This window comes from Chenopodium album, chromosome 18 (genome assembly GCF_948465745.1).
Source record: "Chenopodium album chromosome 18, dcCheAlbu1.1, whole genome shotgun sequence".
Taxonomy (NCBI): domain Eukaryota; kingdom Viridiplantae; phylum Streptophyta; class Magnoliopsida; order Caryophyllales; family Amaranthaceae; genus Chenopodium; species Chenopodium album.
In genome coordinates, this window is record NC_137851.1 from 5,251,221 (window position 1) to 5,275,505 (window position 24,285).

A 24,285-nucleotide genomic window follows, 5' to 3' on the forward strand; every position below is an offset into this window, starting at 1 on the left:
ACTCGAGTCTGAGTAACATAGCCCTAAAGTACCGAACCCACCCATTTCCTACCGACCTGTGTGTTGGGGTAGGCTTGAATCCTGTAGTTATTTTAAGTGGGTAGACTTTAGATTTTTGACTCTAGAAATAATAATGTTGGATGTTATTGAGATTTGTAAAGGTAGTAATTTGTGAACACTTAAAGCCTATCTTTTATCTTGTTGGATTGGTATTGGTTTTTTAAAGGCACAAAAATCGTTCTGATTTCTAATAATTCATTCAAGGGTTCGAAAGCCATTTTACAGGCTAACCTTAGCGGAGTAAAACACTACTATTGCCAAACATAACCAATTGAGGCTTAAACCAACTTCGTCTGTTCCAATTCCAGGTTGACTGGCGCTGGTCTTGAATTGGCCAACTGTGGTTATTGGTCAGTTGAAACAGGTTTCATTGCTTAAGCTTGAAAAGCTTAAAAAAATCCTCTGGCTTTTTTTTTTTTTTTTTTTTCTTATTTACTTCCAACGTTTTGACTTTTAGGAACATTAATTAGGCTAAGGATGTTTGGTGACGAGTGAAGACAAAGGAGGCCATAATAGAAAATTATTATGAAGATTTTTCAAAAGGGGAGGTTAATGAGTCTAGTAGACTGACTGACTTTAGTGAAATAAGGCCAACAAAATTAAAACTCTTCTCCTTCTTTATTAAACATTCTCTAAGACTAAGAAAGATGAAGCTCTCTTTTCAATCATCTTTCATACTCATGATGATCATCTTCCTCTTGATCCTACTCCACGTGTCTGTCGAGGCTAGCAAATACGATGATTGCAAAATGGTGATTCAGTGTGGAGGTTTAAACATAAGTTACCCTTTCTATGACGATGATACCCGCCCAGATTACTGTGGCTATCCTGGCTATAAGCTCAACTGCAGCCATGAATATGGTGAAATCCCAGAGATTTCAGTGACAGAGTCATCGGAGAAATACCATCTTCTATGGATGGATCCAAGCTCACATACTATCGGTGTTGCTCCAAAAGACTTCCGGAATACTCCCTGCCCGAATATTTTGTTCAATACCACCTTAAAATACAACCTTTACAAGTACGCAGATGAAGTTGCAAATTTTACCTTTTACTATAATTGCCCTCGACTTTCAAGTCCTGTATCCACAAGTTCAGAAATTTCGTATAATTGTCCCAACATAAATAGTAGTCTTCCTGGAGTTTTATTTAATATTGATGATGATTATATCACACAAACTCCATGCCAAAGCAATATCATTGTCCCATTATTCAATCAATCTGTAGACATTTTGAAAGATTCAGACAGCGTAAGGAGTGCCTTTGAAAAAGGCTTCGAATTAGAGTGGATAGCTGACAACGAAAATTGTGATAAATGCCGTGAAAGAGGTGGGGAGTGTGGGTATGATTTTAGCCAGAGAATTTCCGCTTGCTATGAATCCTTTCATTTTCATGGTATGAATCCTTTCATTTTCATTTGGTTATGCTGAAACTTTTGAATAACTTAGATTAAATCCTGATAAGATGGTCTGCTTAATTAACGTGACTCCATACGCAAAAGCTTAACTATATCTTGTTGATTTGGTCCTCCGATGTCATCAAACTAGCTCTCTGCAAGCTTATTTATGTGTATCAAATTGCATCCTTTCTTTTGCATTTATTTGGTTATACAATATCTTCTGATTAACCAGGATTAAACCTTTGATTATTGTCTGTTATTTGATGATATGCTGTTTTAAGCCTTAAATAATTTTTATGTGACTCCATACCAAAAGCTTTATTATGTCTTGATCATGATTTTACTATCACTGCAATATGCATAGAAGATGTAAACCATTTGATACTCAGACAATATGATTCTACTACGTAATAATTAGGGTTTTTTTTAGTCAAAGTCACAATTCCACACTGGAAACATATCCTGTAGAATTTTCAAACAGATACTTCGCTTGTTCTGTTCTTCAAGGCCACTAATAGTGACTAATGGGGAAAACAAAGAGTCTGGCAGACCGACTTTTCAGTATGTGTTAGTCACAAAATTAAGCAGACTTTCTGTAAAGAATTGAATGTCTGGTACATACCAAGCTGTTATTCAGCAGTTGTGCCCCCTTAATTTGATTGTTAATATTGATTTCAAAATTATTGATGCAATATGCCTTCGGTTGTTAATCTTATTTCATGATAATTTGGTTTTTGTTAACATTAAGTTATCAACCAGTCATAAGAAAAAGACTGTTGTCAAAACTGGTGGCTAAGGAAATGTTTTCTTGTGATTCCTTATCCTTCAACTGGTAAATCTTAGTTCCTTACACTAATTTTCGTACCTAAATCTAAGTTGAATCTTGATTAGTAAGGCTATTGATCATCTGCCTGAATAAGCATTATGTGATTTCATACCTAAAAGCTTTACTATCTCTTAATTATCGTATTTATAGGTTATTTTCATTGTTTAATCATGAGATCGGTAATAGCTTGAGGAAGCAGTGCTAGATAGCTCAGATTGGTGTAGACTTGCATCTTTCCTTTTTTTTTTTTTTTTTTTTTTTTTTTTTCAAAACTGTTCTTTGTCCTTCTAGGCAAATGTACGTAGAAGCATGTTTCATTGCATAACCTTGAAATGCTAGAATTTACGTACACAATAATCTCTGTATAAATTATACTTAGAAGTTAGAACTCTTATGGAAATTGAAATTACAACTAGACTGTCAGGATTTGAAAGTTTGAAACAACTCCTTTAAGCAAAACAAGGGTAAATGGGTAATGGCTCTGATTTACCAACCTCGCTTAATATGCTGAATCTTCAAGAATATTCTTGCAGGAAAGTCCCATAAGGAATTGTTGGAGATTACACTAATAATTACAGGTGATATGTCATACTTTGTTTACTTTAAGTACGGAGTAAGTAACCAACTATATCAACCTTGTGAAATCTAATACGAAGTATTTTTCTGCATGTAGCTTCTTTAGTAGTTGGGTCAGCCATGGTTGCAATTATGTTGTTTTACTTCACAAGAACTAAGGCATCCCAAAAACTCATCTTAACAAAGGAAGAAAGAAAAGACAGCCACGATGTGGAAGTTATGCTTAAGCGCTACGGAGAATATGCTCCGAAAAGATACACCTACGGTGATATAAAGAAAATGACTAATTGCTTTCAAGACAAACTTGGTGAAGGCGGCTATGGTGGTGTTTACAAAGGCAAACTACAAGATGGTTCTCCTGTTGCTGTTAAGTTACTGAAAAATCCTAATTGCAAGGGAACAGATTTCATTAATGAAGTTGCCAGCATTAGTGATACTAATCATGTTAACATCGTCACTCTTTTAGGTTATTGCTATCAAGGACGGAAAAGAGCTTTAGTTTATGAGTTCTTGCCTAATGGTTCACTTGACAAGCATATATACTGTGGTCAAAATCAGAATTTACTAGCATGGGAAACGTTACTCCAGATTGCGATTGGCACTGGACGAGGCTTAGATTACCTGCACCAAGGTTGTAGGACACGTATTTTGCACTTCGACATTAAGCCTCACAACATACTGTTGGATGCAAAATTCTGTCCGAAAATCTCAGATTTTGGCTTAGCTAAGTCATATGAACAAACAAAGAGTTTGATGACAATGTCTGGCACAAGAGGCACACCAGGATACATTGCTCCTGAAGTATTTTGTAGAGGCTTCGGCGGTGCTTCCCACAAATCAGATGTCTACAGTTTCGGGATGCTGGTTTTAGATTTAGTTGGGTGTAGAAAAAACAGTATTGCTGGAAGTGAGAAGACGGGCAGTGAGCTATATTTTCCTCACTATATATACAAGCAGTTTGAGCTTAAAGAGGACCATGAGCTTCTTGGAATCTCAAATGATGAAGAGAAAGCAATACAAAAGAAATTAGTAATAGTTAGCTTGTGGTGCATCCAAACGAATCCTTCAAGTCGGCCATCAATCAGCAGAGCACTGGAAATGCTCGAAGGAGACACCGAGTTACTGCAGATTCCTCCCATCCCATCTCTATCCTCTCCTCCCAAGTCACATCATCAACATGATTCATCTACTAACACTGCGACATTAGAATTACAACTGACAAATGGGTCATCTGATCGAATAGGAGATTGACTCAAAGCAACTTTGGAAATGGAGGCAGTATACATTTGATTATTGGTGTCACTATGGTTAATTACTACCGAGGAGACCCCAGTTACTCTTCATGAGAAACGGGTTTTGTTTCTCTAGTGGCATATTTGCAATTTTTTCCAACTTTTTGGTGTTGTTGTGCTGATGAGTAGACATATGTGGGACATGCTTAGTTGGCATGAGCAGCTGAGTATATGGGATGCCGTTAATGTAATCAAACATTATCAATGTTCCTCATTCTACTGTCCTCCAACACCTTCGTCCTCCATTAAAGCTGTCAACCACATCTCCTTCGTGTCCTTCAGCTCGCACCTCCACCATATTCTTTGTGTTCCTCCATCTTTATTGTCCTCCTTTGTCTTTCAGGCGGCTTCGCCGCCGTATTAACGAAAAACCCTAACAGAAATGGGGAAATAAGGGCATGGTTAACCCCAAATGGTAAGGTTTTACTTCCTACTCCATTGAACATGTTCGCGAGCTTTAAAATCTCCATTGAAAGTCTTTGAATTCCATGGATGGAGGTGAGTAAAGGGAAGAAGAAGAGCAAAGAGTGGATGCCAAAAGAAGACCAATTTACAAATATATCAAAATTTTGTCATGAGTCCAGATTTAATTTCAAAATTAAGGGAAATAGACTTAATCCCTCGATCTTCACTTTGGGTACACTTGAATTTGCGAACAAGATGCAGATCTTCACTTGTAAGTTAACGGTGAAAGTTAACTCCGTCATCTTTTCTTTTGCACTACTTGTACAGCTGGACATAGTCAGAAACACCTCACAATATATAAAACCACTCATATCCCCGGAAATTACTGTATTGCCCCCATGAGAAACGAATGTTGTTAATCAATAGGAGAAACAGGGAATTACTCATTACTACCACAAAATCAACTGATACACTTTCAAAGATATATTGCATCTAACAGTTTTGTAATAATATTTGCTTTGGAAGGGTTTGTTTGTATCTATATATAGTTATTCTGCAAGAAATAAACAACAGATAATCAATTTATGTTACTAGCTTCCCCATCTATTTACGTTTAAAATAAATTCTTCTCAGCTAAATCATTTCATCAAGAAATACGTAGAATAAAGTAGTAACCCCTTACAAAATGTATCAATTTGTGTTATTCTAAACTGAATTATGCTTAAATCAATAATAATTTCAATCTCATTATCTCATAACTGCTCTGAAATTTTATTTTATTTTATTTTTTAATTTAGAATATCAAAACGTTTGAAAGATTTTGCCGACAACGTATTCAATGTAGTGGAATAATCAAGATTATGTCAAACTTGTAAGTCAACAGTCTACATCTATTTTATTTTTATTTTTTTTTTTATTTAATCAATTAGTGCCTTCATATACTTTAAACACTGCACTTTTCTATTCACTTAACCAACATCTACCAAATATGGCTCCTTTTCATCTGCCAATAGTACTGTCCATGACAATATTCTTGGTTATTTTCTGTTTTCCAACCAGTTTTGGCAGTGACCTACAATTGTATGATAGCTGTGGGAATTACTTTAGGTGTGGCAATGTCAAAGCTGGGTTTCCCTTCTGGGGAGGCGACACTAGGCCGAAGGAATGTGGTTACCCGGACTTAGAGCTCAGTTGCGAGAACAATGCTACCACTACTATACAAAGCAAGGGTATGAAATATCATGTCCTTGACATCAATCAAAATACACAAGTTCTGAAGATGGCCAGGGAGGATTTTCTTCAAGGAATTTGCCTGCAGAAATTTATAAACACCACTATTGATCCCGAGCTATTTGATTATGCGCCTGGATCCCGTAATCTTACGGTTCTATACGGGTGCCCCCCTCCTTATACGCCTAATCCTAGTCAATTTACTTGCAAAATCTATGGTACTAATGACACTGATGGTTATCCGGTAGAAGGAGCAATCGGCCCAAGTGGGTGTTTTGCTAGCATTGTGGTCCCGGTTGTTGATTCTTCAGCTGCACAAATAGGGAAGTGGAGTCCTAGTCAAATCATTGGGAAAGGGTTTGAAGCAATCTATAAGGTTCAGGGTGAAGATTTATGTGTTGAATGTGAAGCATCAAAGGGTAGATGTGGTTTTGATCTTAGTAAAAATAAGATATCATGTCTTTGCCTAGATGGAAGTATTGGAGATACACCATGCAACAACTCAATATCTTCTGCTAAATCAGGTATGCTCATTGTTCTTATTTGATTGCATCTTAGGCCACAATTGTCTGTCACATGTGACATGTGATAAATATTGGCAATTGCATCGTTCAGTAGTTGTGTTGTAATAACGTGTCTTGATCATACCTTAGGAGTGTTTGGTTCAATTTTTACGTGTTGGCCATAATTAATTTATTACTCTTAAGAATTTTCAACATCAATAGCCCTCTTTTTTGAAATTGAACTAATTAACCCCTTTTTCCAGCCCCATCAAAAGGGACAGTCCTAGGAAAAGTAGTCAAAGATGACAAATGATTATCAAACTTAATCTATTCATTACTTACTTGGATCTTTCTTCTCTGCTTCCTTCTCCCTCAAATCATTCCCTTCACCATTTTTCACTTATTGCTTACACTTAATAGAATCTTTCATATGAAGTATTATAGTACGTAGTATTATAAAGTTCTAACACAATTTCACTTGTTGGGTTTTTAAAGTTTTTTGGTTTTTATGTGGTGCAGTTTGCTCTGACACAATTTCAAATCGGACCGCAAACACCCCTAACTATAAAATAATACTCTGTATGAAGACAGGTCTATATTTTTTCCTCCACTTCTATATCTTTCAAATTTCCACATGAGTTGACAGGAAAGTTCCATATACGTTCAATAGCCTTTTATCTCTTCACTTTGATAATCAATCTTTCTTCATTTTTCACTTCAACATGGAGTTCTCTTCCTTCTTCCTCGTCCTCTTCATCATCTTTCGTTTATTCCACCTCCAACATTATGCTTATGCTGATGATGAGAGGTACGAAGAATGCAACAAGCCCTTTGACTGTGGAACTCTCTCTAACTTAAGTTACCCTTTCTATGGCGGTAACACTCGTCCTGATTACTGTGGTTATCCCGGGTTTCAGCTTAACTGCAGCAGCAGCCCTCCAGATATCTCAGTTACGTCGTCAGAGAGGTATTACGTTGTTGGGGTGAAACCAGATCAACCTATTATTACTGTTGCGAGAAAAGACTACTGGGATGGTTATTGCCCTGGGAATCTGCATAATATATACCAGCATAAACTGCGACCTCTTCAGTTATGTAGACCTGGATGATAATGTCACCTTTTACTATGGTTGTCCTAATGTTTCTATGCCAATGACTAATTCATTTACGTGTGCTTATTCTAGTAGTGATCCTCGTACTCCAAGGATTTAGAGTCGTCCCCCTTAGGCAGGACTATCCCACGGGATAAATGCAACAGAAGCATTACTGTGCCTGTTACCAATTCTGAATCGTCTGCTCTGAGGATAGTAGATACGTTAAGCTTAATGGCAGCATTGCGCTATGGTTTTGAGTTAGAGTGGAAAGCAGAGAATGATTTGTGTGATAAGTGTCGCAAATCAGGTGGGGAATGTGGGTATAATACTACTATGAGTAGATTTACTTGCTTTTGTCCTGATCAACCTTATGCTTCTAAATGCCCTGGTAAAACCCCTGTACTTTTTCTAGCAAATTTTTCGTTAGCTACTTAACCTACTGTATAACTTTAGTTTAATGCAATCAAACTTCTGTTGTTGATCATTTAACTGCAGTCTTGAATTGATAAATTGTTATGAAATCAGATCATTCACGTAGTCTATTGGCCTATATAGAATACTTGGCATGAATGATCGATCTACTCACCACTAGGCAATTATATTGTAGGAGAAAGAACTAACCATTCAGGAGTTAACCTTTCCATTTCTATGATACTCGTATAACTTACTCTGCCGATCTAGCTCATCATTTCAGAAGTTCTAATATGAGTATTAGTTTAATTTTTTGCCCCATAGTGTAATGTTACTTTATTAATTTTTGGTTGGAAAAAAGTGAGAGAAAAAAGTGGTGGGGTTAATGGGATGATTGTCAAAGTAAAGGCGTGAGTCCATATGTCCAAAAATATAATGGGGTAAAATTAGAGGGACGGACCAAATAGGAAATTGAGGCAAAATACAAGGGATGGACGGAGTATATCACTGACACTATAGTATGCATAAAAGATGTAAACCATTTGATACTTAGACAACATGATTCTACTACGTTATTGTTGGGTTTTTAAGTCTTTAGTCAATTCCCACTCTGGAAACATATCTTGTAGATTTTTCAAATGGGGAAGTTAACGAGTCTAGCAGATAGACTTTTCAGTAGTGTTTACTGAGTCGAGGAGTTGCACCGGGAGTGGGGTGATTTAATTCTTGACCGTTCTCAAGAGGGAAATTCCATGCCAAAGCAATATCATTGTCCCATTATTCAATCAATCTGTAGACATTTTGAATGGTTCAGACAGCGTAAGGAGTGCCTTTGCAAAAGGGTTCCAATTAAAATGGATAGCTGACAACGAAAACTGTGATGAATGCCGTGAAAGAGGTGGGGAGTGTGGGTATGATTTTAGCCAGAGAAATTCCACTTGCTATTACCATTACGGTATGAATCCTTTCAATTTCATTTGGTTATGCTGAATCTTCTGAATAACTTAGATTAAACAATAATATTAGATGGTCTGCTTAATTTATGACTCCATACCCAAAAGTTTATTATACCTTTGATTATTTTCTGTTATTTGATCTGCTGCTTAAATAATTTATGCGACTCCATACCAAAAGCTTTATTATGTCTTGATCATAATTTTACTATCACTGCAATATGCATAGAAGAGTAAACCATTTGATACTCAGACAATACAATTCTACTACGTAATAGTTGGGTTTTTTTTAGTCAAAGTCAATTCCACACTGGAAACATATGCTGTAGATTTTTCAGACAGATACTTCGTTTGTTCTGTTCTTCAAGGCCACTAATAGTGACTAATGGGGGAATTAACGAGTCAAGCAAACCAACTTTTCAATAAGAGTTAATCACAAAATTAAGCAGACTTTCTGTATAGAATTGAATGTCTAGTACCAAGCTGTTATTCAGCAGTTGTGCCCCTTATGATTGTTAACATTAATTTCAGTTAATCCTTTTTTATTGTATTCATTTGATTGTTTCTTGATCACCTATTGTCCTAGTTGGATTATGACAGTCGATTACTTTGGAGAGACTGCAACTAATAATAGAATGATGCATGCTATTTTGGTTCTTGTTAACATTGAGTAATCAGGCAATCAGCTACTCATGAGAAAAAGACTGTTGTCAAAGCTGGTGGCTAAGGGAATATGTTCTTGTGATTCCTTGTCCTTCAATTGGTAAATCTTAGTTCCTTACACTAATTTTCCTACCTAAATCTAAGTTCAATCTTGATTAGTCAGCCTAGTGATCATCTGCCTGAATAAACATTATGTAATTCCCTACCCAAAAAGCCACTATCTCTTAATTATCATAGTTTATTTCATTGTTTATGAGATCGGTAATAGCGTGAGGAAGGAGCACACAGCGGTACTAGATTAGTATAGACTTGCATCTTTCCTTCCCCCCCCCCCCCCCCCCTCCCCCCGAAACTGTTCTTTGTCCTTCTAGACAAATGTACCATCCAGTAGTAGCATGTTTCATTACCTAACCTTGAAATGCTAGAATTTAGGCACACACTCTGTATAAATTATACTTTGAGCTCTTATGGAAATTGAAATTACAACTAGATTGTCAGGATTTGAAATAACTCCTTTAACCAAAACAAGGGTAATGACTAATGGCTTTGATGATTTACCAACCTCACTTAATATGCTGAATCTTCAAGAATATTCTTGCAGGATCATCCCATAAGAAATGGTTGAAGATTACACTATCAGGTGATATATGTCAAACTTTGTTTACAATAAGTACAGGAACTAATTATTATTTCAACCTTGTAAAATCTAATACGAAGTATTTTTCTGCATATAGCTTCTTTGGTAGTTGGGTCGGCCATGGTTGCAATTGTTCTATTTTATTTCAAAAGAAAAAAGGCACCTCAGAAACTTATCTTAACAAAGGATGAAAGAAAAGACAGCCAAGATGTGGAAGTTATGCTCAAGCGCTATGGAGAACATGCTCCGAAAAGATATACCTATGGGGAAATAAAGAAAATGACTAGTTTCTTTCAAGAAAAACTGGGTGAAGGCGGCTATGGTGGTGTATACAAAGGCATACTACAAGATAGCTCTCCTGTTGCGGTTAAGTTACTGAAAAATCATAATAGCGAGGGAGCAGATTTCATTAATGAAATTGCCAGCATTAGTGAGACTAATCATGTTAACATTGTCACTCTTTTAGGTTATTGCTATCAAGGACACATTAGGGCTCTAGTTTATGAGTTCTTGCCTAAAGGTTCACTAGACAAGTACATATACTGTGGTCAAAATCAGAATTCAATAGCATGGGAAACGTTACTCCAGATTGCAATTGGCATTGGACGAGGCTTAGAGTACCTGCACCAAGGTTGTAGGACACGTATTTTGCACTTTGACATTAAGCCTCACAACATACTGTTGGATGCAAAATTCTGTCCAAAAATCTCAGATTTTGGCTTAGCTAAGTCATATGTACAAACAAAGAGTTTGATGACAATGTCTGGCACAAGAGGCACACCAGGATACATTGCTCCTGAAGTATTTTGTAGAGGCTTTGGCGGTGCTTCCCACAAATCAGATGTCTACAGTTTTGGGATGCTGGTTTTAGATTTAGTTGGTTGTAGAAAAAACAGTATTGCTGGAAGTGAGAAGACAGGCAGTGAGCTATATTTTCCTCACTACATATATAAGCAGTTTGAGCTTAAAGAGGACCATGAGCTTCTGGGAATCTCAAATGATGAAGAGAAAGCAATACAAAAGAAATTAGTAATAGTTAGCTTGTGGTGCATCCAAACGAATCCTTCAAGTCGGCCATCAATCAGCAAAGCACTGGAAATGCTCGAAGGAGACATTGAGTTACTGCAGATTCCTCCCATCCCATCTCTGTCCTCTCCTCCTAAGTCACATCATCAACATGATTCATCTACTAACACTGCGACATTAGAAATACAACTGATAAACGGGTCATCTGAATAGGAGATTGGTTCCAAGCAACTTTGGAGATGGGAGCACTGTGAACAACATTTGATTATTTGGTGTCACTATGGCTAAAGCCTATAGTCATATACTTCTTTGATCAACTATTACGGAGTAACCGAGTAACAGTTTACCACAATATCACCGATACACTTTCGAAGACAATGTTTCTAAGAATTTTGTAATTGGTTTTCTAAAATCATTTCTTTGGAAGGGTATAATTAGTCTCTAGATTTAGCTCCTCTGCAGAAGCAAGAAATAGACATCAGATAACCATTTCATGTAATGAAACTCTCGGAGCATTCTAAAAATCTACATTGCATTTGCCTAATTAATGGCAAGCAGTATAAAATGGGGGAATATTGAGCAATAACTTGATCATTTGTTGTCACTATGGCTAAAGCCTATAGTCACCAGACTTATATGGTTGTTAGCTTCGTTCAAGGTTCTGAATTAGGTTCTTGTTCAAGACTCCAAATTTCCTAGCAAATTCAAGTCGAGTTTTCAAGTCGGGTCAGTTTTGACAATTCTAGCACTCAAAAAGGCCATGTAGTCCAATCAATGTAAGCCTAAAACCAACCAGTTATCAGATGCATAAACTTCACAACAATAACAATCAACCAAAATTGTGATTAAAGCACTCATAAATTGGTAAAACATAGTATCAACAGTATATAATCAATTTATTTCTTAGTAGAATCAGTACCTCTAAGAGATTGCCAGAAAACAGGCCAATTCTTTTGAGCTTCTTGCCAACCCCAGAAAGAACCTTCCCTTAAAGGATCCCAACTAGAGGACACAATCCCATAACTAACCCCTAAAAGGGCAGTCCCAAAGAAGATAAAGGACACTATAAAGGGCACCCAAGTTGGTACATCAATTTTTAACCCAACTTTTAAATAATAAAAAAATGGGAAAAATGCTAACCCTATAAACAGAGGTACCCCAACTGAAAATCCCATCCTACTGATCATCCTGTTTGTAACAATTTCTGGGATTATCCCTTGTTCTGCTTCTTCAACTTCATCATCATCTTCATCATCTTCTTCTTCATCTTCTTCATTGTTGATTTTCTTGCTTTTTTTGATCTTTTTATTTGGGGCACCAAATCCTTTAGGGTTTCTGAGAGTGGCTTTAAGGTAGGTGGGTTTTGAGGAGAGAGAAAGTATGTTTTTGTGGATTTTTGAGGTGGGAAATAAGAATTTTGAAGTGGGTTTAACGGTAGGAGTTGAATTATTTGGGCAGATTAAAGTGGGAGCTCTTTGGTAAGAGCAAGACTCCATTTTTCTGAAGCTTCTCTGAACACTGAATTACTGTGAATTTCTCATTTAGTTGGGTGGTGATGAGGAAAAAAGATAGTCTTATCCGGATTTACATAAAAACTACATGAATACCCCTTAGCTGTCTATTGAATTTCTTGATTGATTGAACGGACAGTCGGACATGAGACTATGGGTAAAGTCGTAAAATCATATATTCTCTATCTCTAAAAGTTCGACTTATTTTTGAAGTGCATGTAGTCTCCAATATGCATATTTGATCATTGAATCATTGATATATTTTCACCTGTGTAAGAGAAAATTACTAGTACTTGTACTTCATATAAAAAAAATTCATATGTATTTGAAAAACTTAAAACAACTAATATAATAATGAACTAAAATTTACTGGTTAAAACTTACTCCTTTTGTGTTTTAATAAGTGTCATAACGAGTTAAGCATAGATACGGTCCCTCAACTATAGTATTTGACTATTTGTAGTATTTTGGTCCCTCATCTTTCAAGTGAAGCAAATTGGTTCCTCTGCCACCCTTACTTGACTTTTTTGGTGAAAAAATGATGAGTCAGCATAGTTTAGGGATTGTAGTGCCCATGTGGTAAAAAAAATAATAATAATAATTAAAGTTTAAGGACCTTCTGAGTATGAGTTGACATTTAATTAATGAAGGGATAAAGACGTAAAGTTTAGGGACTAAGTACGCTTATGTGACGGAGCTCATAATTGCAAAGGAAAATTTAGGGACTTGTCCATATTTTAATGAATTCCATGATGTTTAGACTATGTTGATATTAAGGATTAATAATTAGACAAAAACATTTTATTTTCAAAAAAAAATATTATATTAAACTATAAGAAGTTAATTAAGATATTTTTAAAAATCATATCAAATTCTTTAATAATTAGCTAAGCTTATATGAACGGTGTACTTTTTTTTTTTATTGCACCTTTTTTTTTTAATAATTAGTTAACTCATTCTTCTCCTGTCAAGATGTTCTTGTAATGCATGACTTCCCAAAGATTTATTGGGACACCCAACTGAGCATCGAGCGCACTTATAAGAAGTGTGTCAATTTACTAGATGCATGCTTTTATTAAGAAGAAATTTTATGTGTCAATATATCAATTTGTTTATGTAAATCATACAAGATATTTTTATATCATTTATTAACTTATACTTCGTATATGATATATTTATTCATCTATTTATTTGCAAATAATATAATTATTTATATTCTAATATTGCTCATTTTTTTTATTGTATATATTAATATTGTCATTATTTAAATGGATAATGCTAATCAATTATCCATTCAAAGAGCACAAAGAGTAGCAGTTTAATTTTACTTTGGTTGTACTAAAATCCTTCAACATTAATTGTAAAGGCCCTAAACTTTTGCTTAGTCATCACTCTTAGTCCCAAAACTTCACTCAGTCATCATTCTCACTCTCTAAACTTTGCTAGTCCATGAACTTTGGCTTAGTTAGCACAAATATCCCTAAACTTTGCTGACTCATAAGTTCCTCCACCAAAAATGGTAAGGTAAAGGTGGTAGAGTAACCAATTTGTCTCATTTGAAAGATGAGGGACTATATGTGCAACTAATGGCAAAGTTAAGGGACCGTATTTTAGTTTATCTCGTGTTATAATTACCAAATGCGACAATGTTTTAATAAATGTATACTTCCTTTTTTTGGCAAAAAGTTACATTTTAATATCATATTCTTCTCCTTTTATGGATATCACCTAAACTCACTATTACTTTTTTTATTATTTTTTTCCTCTCACATTCATTACTTTTCAATAAATTATTAAATCCAGTATCTTTCTTTACTTTTTTAATAGTTTAAATACCCCACTTACCTCTTATTTTATTTAAGTCAATTAATTTGATTAAAACTATGTGGTGGTTAAAGTGTAACATATGCTCCCTTCATCGCCAAATGATAGTCTCTTATGGGCAAATTTTACTTCCAAAATGTTCACCCAATTTGGCTTTCTAACAACCATTAATATTAATTTTTTACCAAAATTCCCTCCAATTTACAACAATATTTGTGCAAATTTAAATTTCTCATGTAAATTTTGTTTTCCCAAGTACTTTTATTACTCTCTCTCTAGTTTTTTGCATACACAATGTCAATTTACTTTTTCAATGTACTTTCACTATTCTTATTTGTGTTTATTAATTCCCGTGAAAAATGCCCATAAGGGACTATCAATAGGGGACGGAGGGAGTAACATAGAAAGAGTAATTGAACTTATTTTTACGAAATTGGATTATTTTTACGGAATTTAACTTATTTTTGCATAAATTGGGAAGTACAATACTAATTCGTTGATTGAATATAAGATGCCATTACTTAAGCCGATAATTATTTGAACATAAAACTTGGGCCATTTAAGCTTTGGAAAAAAAAAAATCCTCATAACTGTACAAGTTCTTTCAGCGTATTTTAGAAGGATATTTACATAGCGTCACCAAGAAAATAAACATCTAAGGTCATTTACATTTTACATATTCAAACAATAAAATGATCGCACATATACCTTCTGAGAGTCTTATCACATAAAATTAAGATGTAACGATCTATAAAAACTATGAACAAACTATGTACATGGAAAATGCATGTAGGACTAAAGTAATTTACTTCCAACAACTTCTAGAGTTGGATTATCGTGTAAAGGTCTTCAAGAGCAGCATACAAAGGCTCCGCAGCCTTTGGTTTATCCACCGTCCCAATCAAGATATCAGCTGCTGTAAGGTAAGGGTCACCATAAAAGCGTAGATTTGCATCTATCCTTGTTGAGACAATATTCCCTTCCAGTGATACTCCGACAAACGCCCCTGTAACATCCAATAATAACCCAAAAGCTATCAAATTCCATGTTCATGGTAAAAAAAGAACAAAATTTTGTTTACTCTTCTAGTCTAGGGGAAAAAAATCGGCTAAATAAATACAAAGTATAATTAACCATCCAAAGGCCAAAAGATGAAAGGTTCTGAAATAGAACGTTAAAGAGTCGCATGTGTGAACCATGCATTAATGAAAATCCAAAAATCAGCTCAGGCCCTAGCCGCCTGACTATACTCTAAAAATCAGTTTCAATTGATAATAATATTAGTAAGAATCAGTAAAAACGAATAATAATAACCACATGTGGCAATAACAGAAAATCAGAAATCAATCAGCATAACTCAGTTTCGATTGGTAAAAATCAATCTTAGTCGATTTCATCAATAAAATTAAATCTAATCCAGCAAAAAATCGGTTCAGTAGAACATTAAGGTGAAGGAAACAACGGCTTAGTTATTTGGTCAGCAGAAGAGAAAAGGATCTAGTGGAAGCATAAATAAAAAATGGTGATTACTTAGTATCAAAGTCTTCAATAATGTTTCCTAGATGCATCATGAACTAGTGCTCTAGGATTTCCAGTTCGAACCAATACTTTAAGGTTTATATCATGAATTGATAAAATCATACCTTTGCTACAACTATAAGAGTAGCACATGCCAGATCCTCTATCCCCAGCTCGAAGATCTGCTTCAAGCACTCTTCCCACTGGACCGGCTGCAGCACTACAGCCAGCCCCGAGAGAAAAGTGCATGCGACTACAGAATGTCTTCACAGCTTTGTAATCATGAAGCACAATTATGAAATCTGTTAGCTCACCTCCAATCTGTTGACCAAATTAATAGTATTACAATCATTACCAATACAGAACTGGAATGACAATAAAAATCACATATACTAGTATAAATTTTTTTTTAAAAAAAAACCTATATTATCATGATATCATCAGCCAAAAGTATAACATCTTTCTCATAAAAAACTATGCCCAGCCTCAGCAGCATTACCTATTTTTCGCAAATCACGGTAAACATTATTCAACCCTGAAGTCAAAACAATTTGGCATACAAGTTTGTCATGGAAATCAAACATAGGCATCAACTTTTGCAATTGATTTCTTACAAAGCAGCAAATGCTGAGATATGAACCTCATAATTGGAAGCAAAGTGGATAAACCTAATAAGTCAGATTCCTAGCAAAAGTGCAGGCATTTCAAGGTATTCTCAAAGTAGCTAATCACGATTTTCCATTTACACAATCAGTTGCATATTTAATATCATAACTTTAAAACAAGACATTAAACAGAATTCACAGGCTTGCAAATCAATCAGCTATGGGATTCAAGGATAATAGGATATATGATCCTCAAATACAGTCCTAAGATTTCCACACCTTCACTGAGATGTCTAGAGCCCTGAGAGTGGTATAGTTACATGAAAATAAAACAAACACCAAGTGGTTCCTATTTTCTAATCACACATCATTCTGATCAAATTTACATCAGAATAAGCATTAAATTTATCCAAAATATGACATTATGACAGTTACTCAAACCAAACAACAGCAATTATCCCTACCTGAACACCCCATCCCAGGCCAACTGAAGCAATTGCAGATGGAGCAGACCATGTTCCATCCATTCTTCGAGCAACTACTAGACCAGTGCCCATCTTATAAGCAACTACAGCACCCATTTTGGCAACAGTTAAAATTGCCAGGCCTTTAGCTCCTTTAAGAATTGCTGAAGGTATAGATCTCTCAGGATTCAATCTTGCAACCTGCACCACTCGGTATAATTACAACAAAGTTAGATTATAACAGCATTTAATTAGTGCCATTAAATAAGAAAAAAATATAAAGTGGCTAGAGGAATGAACTTATAAATTAAATAATAGACAAATATTTAGGACATTAGATAAGGACAGGGCAGTTGCCCAGTGAAACTATTAGGATATAGAACGCAATTAACAGATTTGTGGATTGACATTAATAATGATCCGCAAAGAGCAAAATGACCAAAATGTCCACAAATATAAAAGTCTGATGTTAACCACAAAATACATCAATAAAACTTAATTCATGTCACAAGACACTAGAAACTAGACAAGTGGAGAGACTGTCCATCATTATAATTTCCCAAATCTCCACACTGTTGAAACATATAATAATGATGACATCTCAGTAAGATGCTGACGCTGATAGCCTTATGCTAACTGGATTCACATAGGTTTAATAGCCTGAATGTAAACAGCCTCACTCCTAGCCGATCAAAACTAAAGTAATACGGGGGTAGCTGACATCCATTCACGCAATGCAAGGAATCAAACTAGGCAACCTGTACTGCTCACTTATTTTAGGAGGCGATCTAAAAAGAGAAATGACACCATACAGTGATTGCATGAAACGGTTACATGGGTGGTAGTAGAGTAAGGTTTTTAAAAGTTTGTAAGAGGATAGAGAAGCTCTTAGAGGAATGAAAAAAGGAATCTGTGAGCAGTATTATAAATAAAGAATAGAAGAAGGTGGAAAAAACATTCAGAAAAACTGGAATTTTTTATTCTTACTGAAGAGGTTACTCAGCCCTCAAAATATGGTAATTAGTAATTGTTTGGTTACACTGAACATTCAATATAAGCTTTATCTTCTTCTCTAATACTGTTATTATTTTCAACCTCGCATTATTCTGTGTTTGACCATCAAATTGTGAGGAAAATTCAACCCGATTCTAGCACACTAGTTCCAGATCAGCATACCAATAAACAATACGCCAGACCTAATCCCTTAGTAGACACTTTTCACAGTTTCCACTTACCAGAAACAAGAAGCCAGTAAGCATCCAGCCATTACCAAGGTCTTGCAAGGGGAAAGTTGAAAATAAAATAATACTCAACATCCCCAAACTAATTTTTTACAGGATAAATTTGTTACAACATCTAATGTGTCAGCCACATATTTTTTTACAGGATAACATATACAAGTACCTAGTTAGACAAATCTACCATACGGAAAACTAATACTCAAAGTCAACAGGTAAACGCAATACACATCCCCAAACTATGAAAGCATGCAGTGGGGATGTGGTAACTGAAAAAAATGTAACTTTCATCAGGGTAAAAGCAATATACTTCCCCTAACATATGAAAGCATGCAGTAGGAATCTAGTCGCTGAAAAAAAATGTGTATTATAAGACCATTTTTGTACCTGACTGTAACTCCTCAGTGTGACAGATGCTTTGTAAATCTCGTGCTCCATCGATAGACCAAGAGGAAGATTCAACCAACCTCTAGCACACGTCCAATCTGACACATCATGCTTTGCGACCTGTACAGCATTGCTGATGGTGTTCACTAGTACCCCTTGCAAAGGATCTAGCCTGTCATAGCAGGCATCACAAACTCTCTGCGGGTTCCGTTCCCTAAATTTAACAGGAAGCAAGCACCTCCCTGTTGAGCATACCCGACAAAATATACCCCCACAAAAACGGCAGTGATGTCGGCCACGAGTAAGTGCAGTAAATGGAGCAGTACACTGCATGCAAACTGTAGTACAGCTATCTGGCAGCCACTCTGGAGGTTCAGCTTCTAAAACATTTTTATAAGCACTATAGTTGAACCCACTAGCCTCAAGAAGTGGTGGAGCACTGGGAATATAAACTGATGAATTCAAGACTGTATCACCATTCTTTCCAGATCCCAGGAAAGAAACATTAGAAGTGGGAAGCTGTTGGACGTTACCACCCTTGTTCCTTCCAGTTACAATAGCAATTATCCCAGCCAAAACATTTTTCAAGTTCACATCTGGATTTCTATTAAATTGTGAGAAATTTGGAGGCTCCTCACTTGAATCGTAGCCCCCATCATTATAATCTTCAGAGTCACCAATGTATGGATATAAAGCACCCTTCACAAACTGTGATCCTGAAGGACAGGTGTCATTTTCTGACATAGGCCACGCAGAATCAACATAGTCATCATCATCATAGTGACCTTTTTTCTCTTCTCTTCCCACATTATTCAGTGAAGCGTATGAAACACTTTTTCCAGACATCGCCATACACTATGCCCACATAAGGATTGATCAGACACAAATTATAGGTGTTATAAGCCTATAGCACAGAGAGAAACCACCAAAAACATTAAAAAAAAAATAAATAAAATAAAATAAAAAAATTAAAGTACATATCACGACAGGCTAGCTTAGATTGAACTCTAAAAACCAGAACAAAGTAAGATAAGGGAATAAGGGCTGAAGCAATATGCAATGATAAAAAGAACTGCATCAAGCTATGAAAAGTGTTGCATTCTATTTCTCATCTATACACTATACTAAAGTAGAGCCCACAAAATCAAGTTTTTCCTCCTAAATACATTAACTAATTTAGAATGAATGAATTATTGCATTTAATATTATTATCAAGGACCTTATTGTAAACTCAATTATAACTATTCATCAAAAATAGTATACCCAATGTAAGCATTTAATTTGTCGATAATGTCTGGGGAAATTTAAATATTTAAATGCATATTATGTATTTAGTGTATATTAATTTTAAAAACCAACCATGGCCATGGGATTACCTAGTTATAGGTATAAAGCAGAGGGAATGCAATGGACAATACCAGTTACTCGAAACTATATGGACTAGAGAATTGACCCGCTGAGGTTAAACAGTCCATAAAGAGCATGATCAATGCAAGGCTTTCCCAACTCTTCCCTCTCCTTTTCTCATTCCTCCAGCTAATTCTCTCTTTCCTCCATCTCACTTTCCACCAGCTTGCCCAACTATTTATTTGATTATTTCTCCTAATTTTATAAATACTCCACCATATAATCTCTCTACTACCCAGCTATTGAATAATTGAAGGAAATCAAAACCCCAATTCAAAGAAAAAAACAATTCAAAAACCCAATTGATTTAATGATTTTACTTAATTGCCCAACTCTCGCTGCTAATTTATCATCTTCCATTTGCAAACGATGCTAACAAATTCAACAACTGATGTTCATTCACATTTAAATAATGTTAACTGAATCGGCAAGAAAAGGATTGCTCCACATACTGCTCTCGAGTCTCAAACTACAATATATGTGATAAGCACAGTGTTTTTTTAAAGGTCACGCCAAGTCTCTAACAACTCTAAACTTAAAAATCCTTTTGTTTCCTACGTTCACGCAAACGAAACTGAATTTGATCACTTCATCAATAGTTTGGTTCACAGCTAGCTATTAATCCATTCTTACTACTCTAATTTTCTACCATATTCTACCCTAGAGAATCAAATTCCATAATCAAGGAACAATGCATCCCTTTTCCGTGTAAACATACCACAAAATCAATACAGAAATTCAGAAAAAACACGCCTTTATAGGATCTTTATGCCAAATTCTCAGAAGAAAAAAAAAATCCATCTTTATGATCAATAATAGAAGACCGATTACATAGTTATGTCCTAACATTAATGAATATAAACAACAACCCGCAATTAGCAAACAAATTTGATTTAATCATCAAATTATGCTCAAAAAATCACATAAATTCTTCTTGCTTTAGAATACCAACGTAACGTACAATTAGCAAATTTCTACCAACAAAATCGCACATTATAATCTTTGATAAATTCAGTAATTATAACCAATTGTTCAATAATCCACCTTAGAAGAACCCTAAATTGACAATAAATAACAATTAAATCAACGAAAAACCCTAAATAGTGAAATTGATATTCAATGATTCAAAAATAAAATAAAAATCTTACCTCAGAATCTGCATCAACGGAGGAAATAAAGCTCAGAGTACGTTTCAATGGAGGAGATGGAAAAAGCGGAGGTTTGCGTAAAATTGATAAGCTCCAAAAGGGCAAAATATTGTATTGACGAGAAGAAGATTATTTTTTGAAGGAAACAAAAGAGGAAGATTACAAGACCAATCAAACTAACACGCATACAATGTAAACCATTAGATTTAGAAAATATCAACCGTCATGGTTTTTTTTTTTTTTTTTTTTAAGTCACTTTTTAATTTTTTATCACTTTTTTTTTTTTATTTATTTAAAGAACACTTTTTTATTAAAAAAAAATCTTTTGAAGCATTTTATAACATTTATTAATTCAAATTTATTTTTTTTTTTTTAATAAGGCCTCTATTTATTTTTATGTGCAACAATTTTTTATTTTTTTTTTAAGAAAAATTACATCACTTTGTAAATTGCGGAATTCTAAACAGTTTTTAGAGATGAAAGGGGTGGAGAATTTAAAAAAAAAGACGCAAGAGAAATATAGATAGAGTTTATTAACGAAAAAAAGTGATGCAACTAATTTGAAATTTCCACTTTAAAAAAAGTGATGCAATTAAAAAGAACGAACGAAGTTAATTAAGTCATGATTTTTAGGGACTTGAGAGCAACTCCAATGGCAAGCTAAAAATTAGCTTATCATGCCACATAAGCTTAAGCTAATTATCATTTTAGCTATTTTTTGCTCCAATTGCTAGCTATTAGCTTAGTAGTAATCGTTGGATAAATACATGGAAAGAGCTAATTGGTGCAATGAGCATTTTATTTTGACAAGTTTAATTCCCAAGGCTAATTTGCTTAGCCAAGCTAATTGAGTTTTCTAGCTCCAATGGTCAAGCTAGTAGCTAGGATTTTATTGAAATTGCAAGCAAGTCCCTAGGTACAACCATTGGAGTAGCTCTAAGCATCTCCAATGGTAAGCTAATTCTCAAATAAGCTTGCCATGCCACATAGGATTTTAAGCTAATTTTTTATGTAGCTATTTTGTGCCCCAATGGTTAGCTAATGACTTACTATTTAAATGAGCTTAACTTTCTCAATTATCTTTAAAAGTTTAATTATATTAGTATATTAATCTCTAAAATTTTAGAAACTTTTTTCTCAAGCAATTAGCTTTGCCAAGCTAATTTGCTTGACCAAGCTAATTGTATTTTTTAGCTCCAATGGTCAAGCTAATAGCTAAAGACTTTTGAAAATTGCAAGCAAGTCCCTACCTATAACCATTGGAGTTGCTATAGCACATACAACTATCTTAATTTGATGTTGCTTCACGAATAAGTTTCAATTGTCGTCTGATATTTGAATAGAAATTGTTTGTCTTCGACACAATTAGTTTTGATCATCGAATTCATTTATTTGTGGGTGCTTCTCACAGCTATCTCAATTTAACGTTGCTTCAGCACAATTGGTTTTGATGATTAGGATTCGTTTGTTTGTAGGTGCTCCTTCAGTGGCCTTCCTTTATCGCTATGAGCAACAAACTTAGTTGCACATGTTCAAAGACAAGAATTTTAATGAGAGGTTAATTAATGTCATAGACAAGTAATCAAAGATAATTATGAGCGATAATCACCACCATCCAACAAAATGCAACATCATTTTTGCAATCGAAGGTAAAAGTTTTCTTAACTAACGATAATACGAGTAAGTTTTTTACTCCGAATATAATTAATTTGGGCGATTTATGATTGAGGAGAAAATACAAGTTTATGTTCATGATAAACAATTGATGTTTATCTAGGGTTATATTGGTCTTTGCACCTTATAGGTTAAGGGTATTAATGTAATATCCAGATTAACCCCAAATAGATTTCGTTAACACTGTTCTTCATCTCTTCATTAACATCACCATTCTCTCTCCTCCATCACACAAATTTGATGAACTTAAATGGAGAATTGGCTAGCTACAATGGAAAATTGGAAGTAGATGACATACCCTACCCTTTAGGGTTAACCATGCCCTATATTTACCATGTTTTCATAGGGTTTTCTTTTAGGTGGTGGTCGACCTACTCGTTATTGTTAGTGCTGGTGTTAGCGAATTTGAAGGTGGTGCGTGGTCGACCTGTTCGCGTAGTTGGTCGTGTAGTTGTTGGTGGTGTTGTTGGAGATAGGAGGAAGAAAAAGATGAAGCTGGTTAGAGGAGGAAAAAGGTGAACTAACACCGTTAATATTGCATCTTCCATCGCATGTGCCCACATTGTAAGTACATGCTGTGTCACATTTTGTTGTTGTCCAAATTCACCAAATTGCCACTAGATAAAGGCTGTGTTTGATAACTAGCTTATTTAAGCAAAATTAGCTTATTTGACCAATATTAGTTTATTTATTATTAAATAAGCTAAGCTAATTCAAGGTGTTTGGTGGGAAGCTTATTTCACTAAGGCCGTGTTTGGTGAATAGTTTAAAGCTGAAGCTGTTTGGTGAATAGTTTAAAGCTGAAGCTGATTATGTTAGCTGATTGTATTAACTGATTTGACTAACTTATTTTATTAGCTGATTGTATAAAAGTGTTTGGTAAATAGCTGACAGCTTAAAGGTGATTGAGTATGTGAAATGACCAATAAGCTAATTGTGAGGTAGGTAGTTTAGGTAGGATTTTAAATTAAATGAGGGTATAAGTGTCATTTCACAATAATTAATGAATAAGCTAATTGAAAAAGCTCCTAAGTTTTTTAAAAAAGATTTTATTTAGTGGAATAAGTTCTTTAAATAAGCTTCCCACCAAACATCTTGAATTAGCTTATTTAATAGTCAATAAGCTAATATTGGTCAAATAAGCTAATTTTGCTCAAATAAGCTGTTACCAAACACAGCCTAAATAAGCTCATTTTTTTTTAAAAAAGGAGCCTTTTCAATTCTTACGGTGAAATGACACTTATACCTCCATTTAATTGAAAATACTATATGAACTACCTACCCCACAATTTAGCTTATTGGTCATTTCACATTATCAATCACCTTTAAACAATCAGATATTTTACCAAACACTTTTTAACAATAAGCTAATAAAATAAGTTAGTCAAATTAGTCAATATAATCAGTTAGTTAAAATCAGCTAACACAATCAGA

At 34.8% G+C, this 24,285-nt stretch overlaps 2 protein-coding genes and 2 pseudogenes across 4 annotated transcripts; 2 read left to right on the forward strand and 2 right to left on the reverse strand.

Moving 5' to 3' along the window:
* Positions 1-707: 707 nt before the first annotated feature.
* Positions 708-5,042, forward strand: LOC145591635 (LEAF RUST 10 DISEASE-RESISTANCE LOCUS RECEPTOR-LIKE PROTEIN KINASE-like 2.4). The gene is made up of 3 exons (XM_081648151.1): positions 708-1,455; positions 2,819-2,863; positions 2,959-5,042. Exons 1-3 carry the CDS (start codon positions 708-710, stop codon positions 4,110-4,112), a joined length of 1,947 nt encoding a protein of 648 aa, XP_081504277.1. The 3' UTR covers positions 4,113-5,042.
* A 504-nt stretch (positions 5,043-5,546) lies between these two features.
* LOC145591636 (LEAF RUST 10 DISEASE-RESISTANCE LOCUS RECEPTOR-LIKE PROTEIN KINASE-like 2.4 pseudogene) lies at positions 5,547-11,635 on the forward strand (annotated as a pseudogene). Its single transcript, XR_014102343.1, has 3 exons — positions 5,547-6,312; positions 10,014-10,052; positions 10,147-11,635. The product of XR_014102343.1 is annotated as an LEAF RUST 10 DISEASE-RESISTANCE LOCUS RECEPTOR-LIKE PROTEIN KINASE-like 2.4 pseudogene (transcript).
* A 269-nt stretch (positions 11,636-11,904) lies between these two features.
* On the reverse strand, positions 11,905-12,639 carry LOC145592818 (protein PAM68, chloroplastic pseudogene; annotated as a pseudogene).
* A 2,336-nt stretch (positions 12,640-14,975) lies between these two features.
* LOC145592819 (uncharacterized) lies at positions 14,976-21,334 on the reverse strand. Of its 2 annotated transcripts, none has more exons than XM_081649323.1 (5): positions 21,178-21,334; positions 18,623-19,526; positions 16,998-17,198; positions 16,054-16,249; positions 14,976-15,416 (listed from the first exon to the last, which is right to left on the reverse strand). In XM_081649323.1, the coding sequence occupies exons 2-5, from the start codon at positions 19,472-19,474 to the stop codon at positions 15,232-15,234; spliced, it is 1,434 nt and encodes a 477-aa protein (XP_081505449.1). In that variant the 5' UTR covers positions 19,475-19,526; positions 21,178-21,334; the 3' UTR covers positions 14,976-15,231. The 2 variants fall into 2 exon arrangements, with proteins under 2 accessions (XP_081505449.1, XP_081505450.1); XM_081649324.1 differs by having other exon boundaries at positions 18,623-19,477; positions 21,178-21,319.
* Between the last annotated feature and the right edge of the window lie 2,951 nt (positions 21,335-24,285).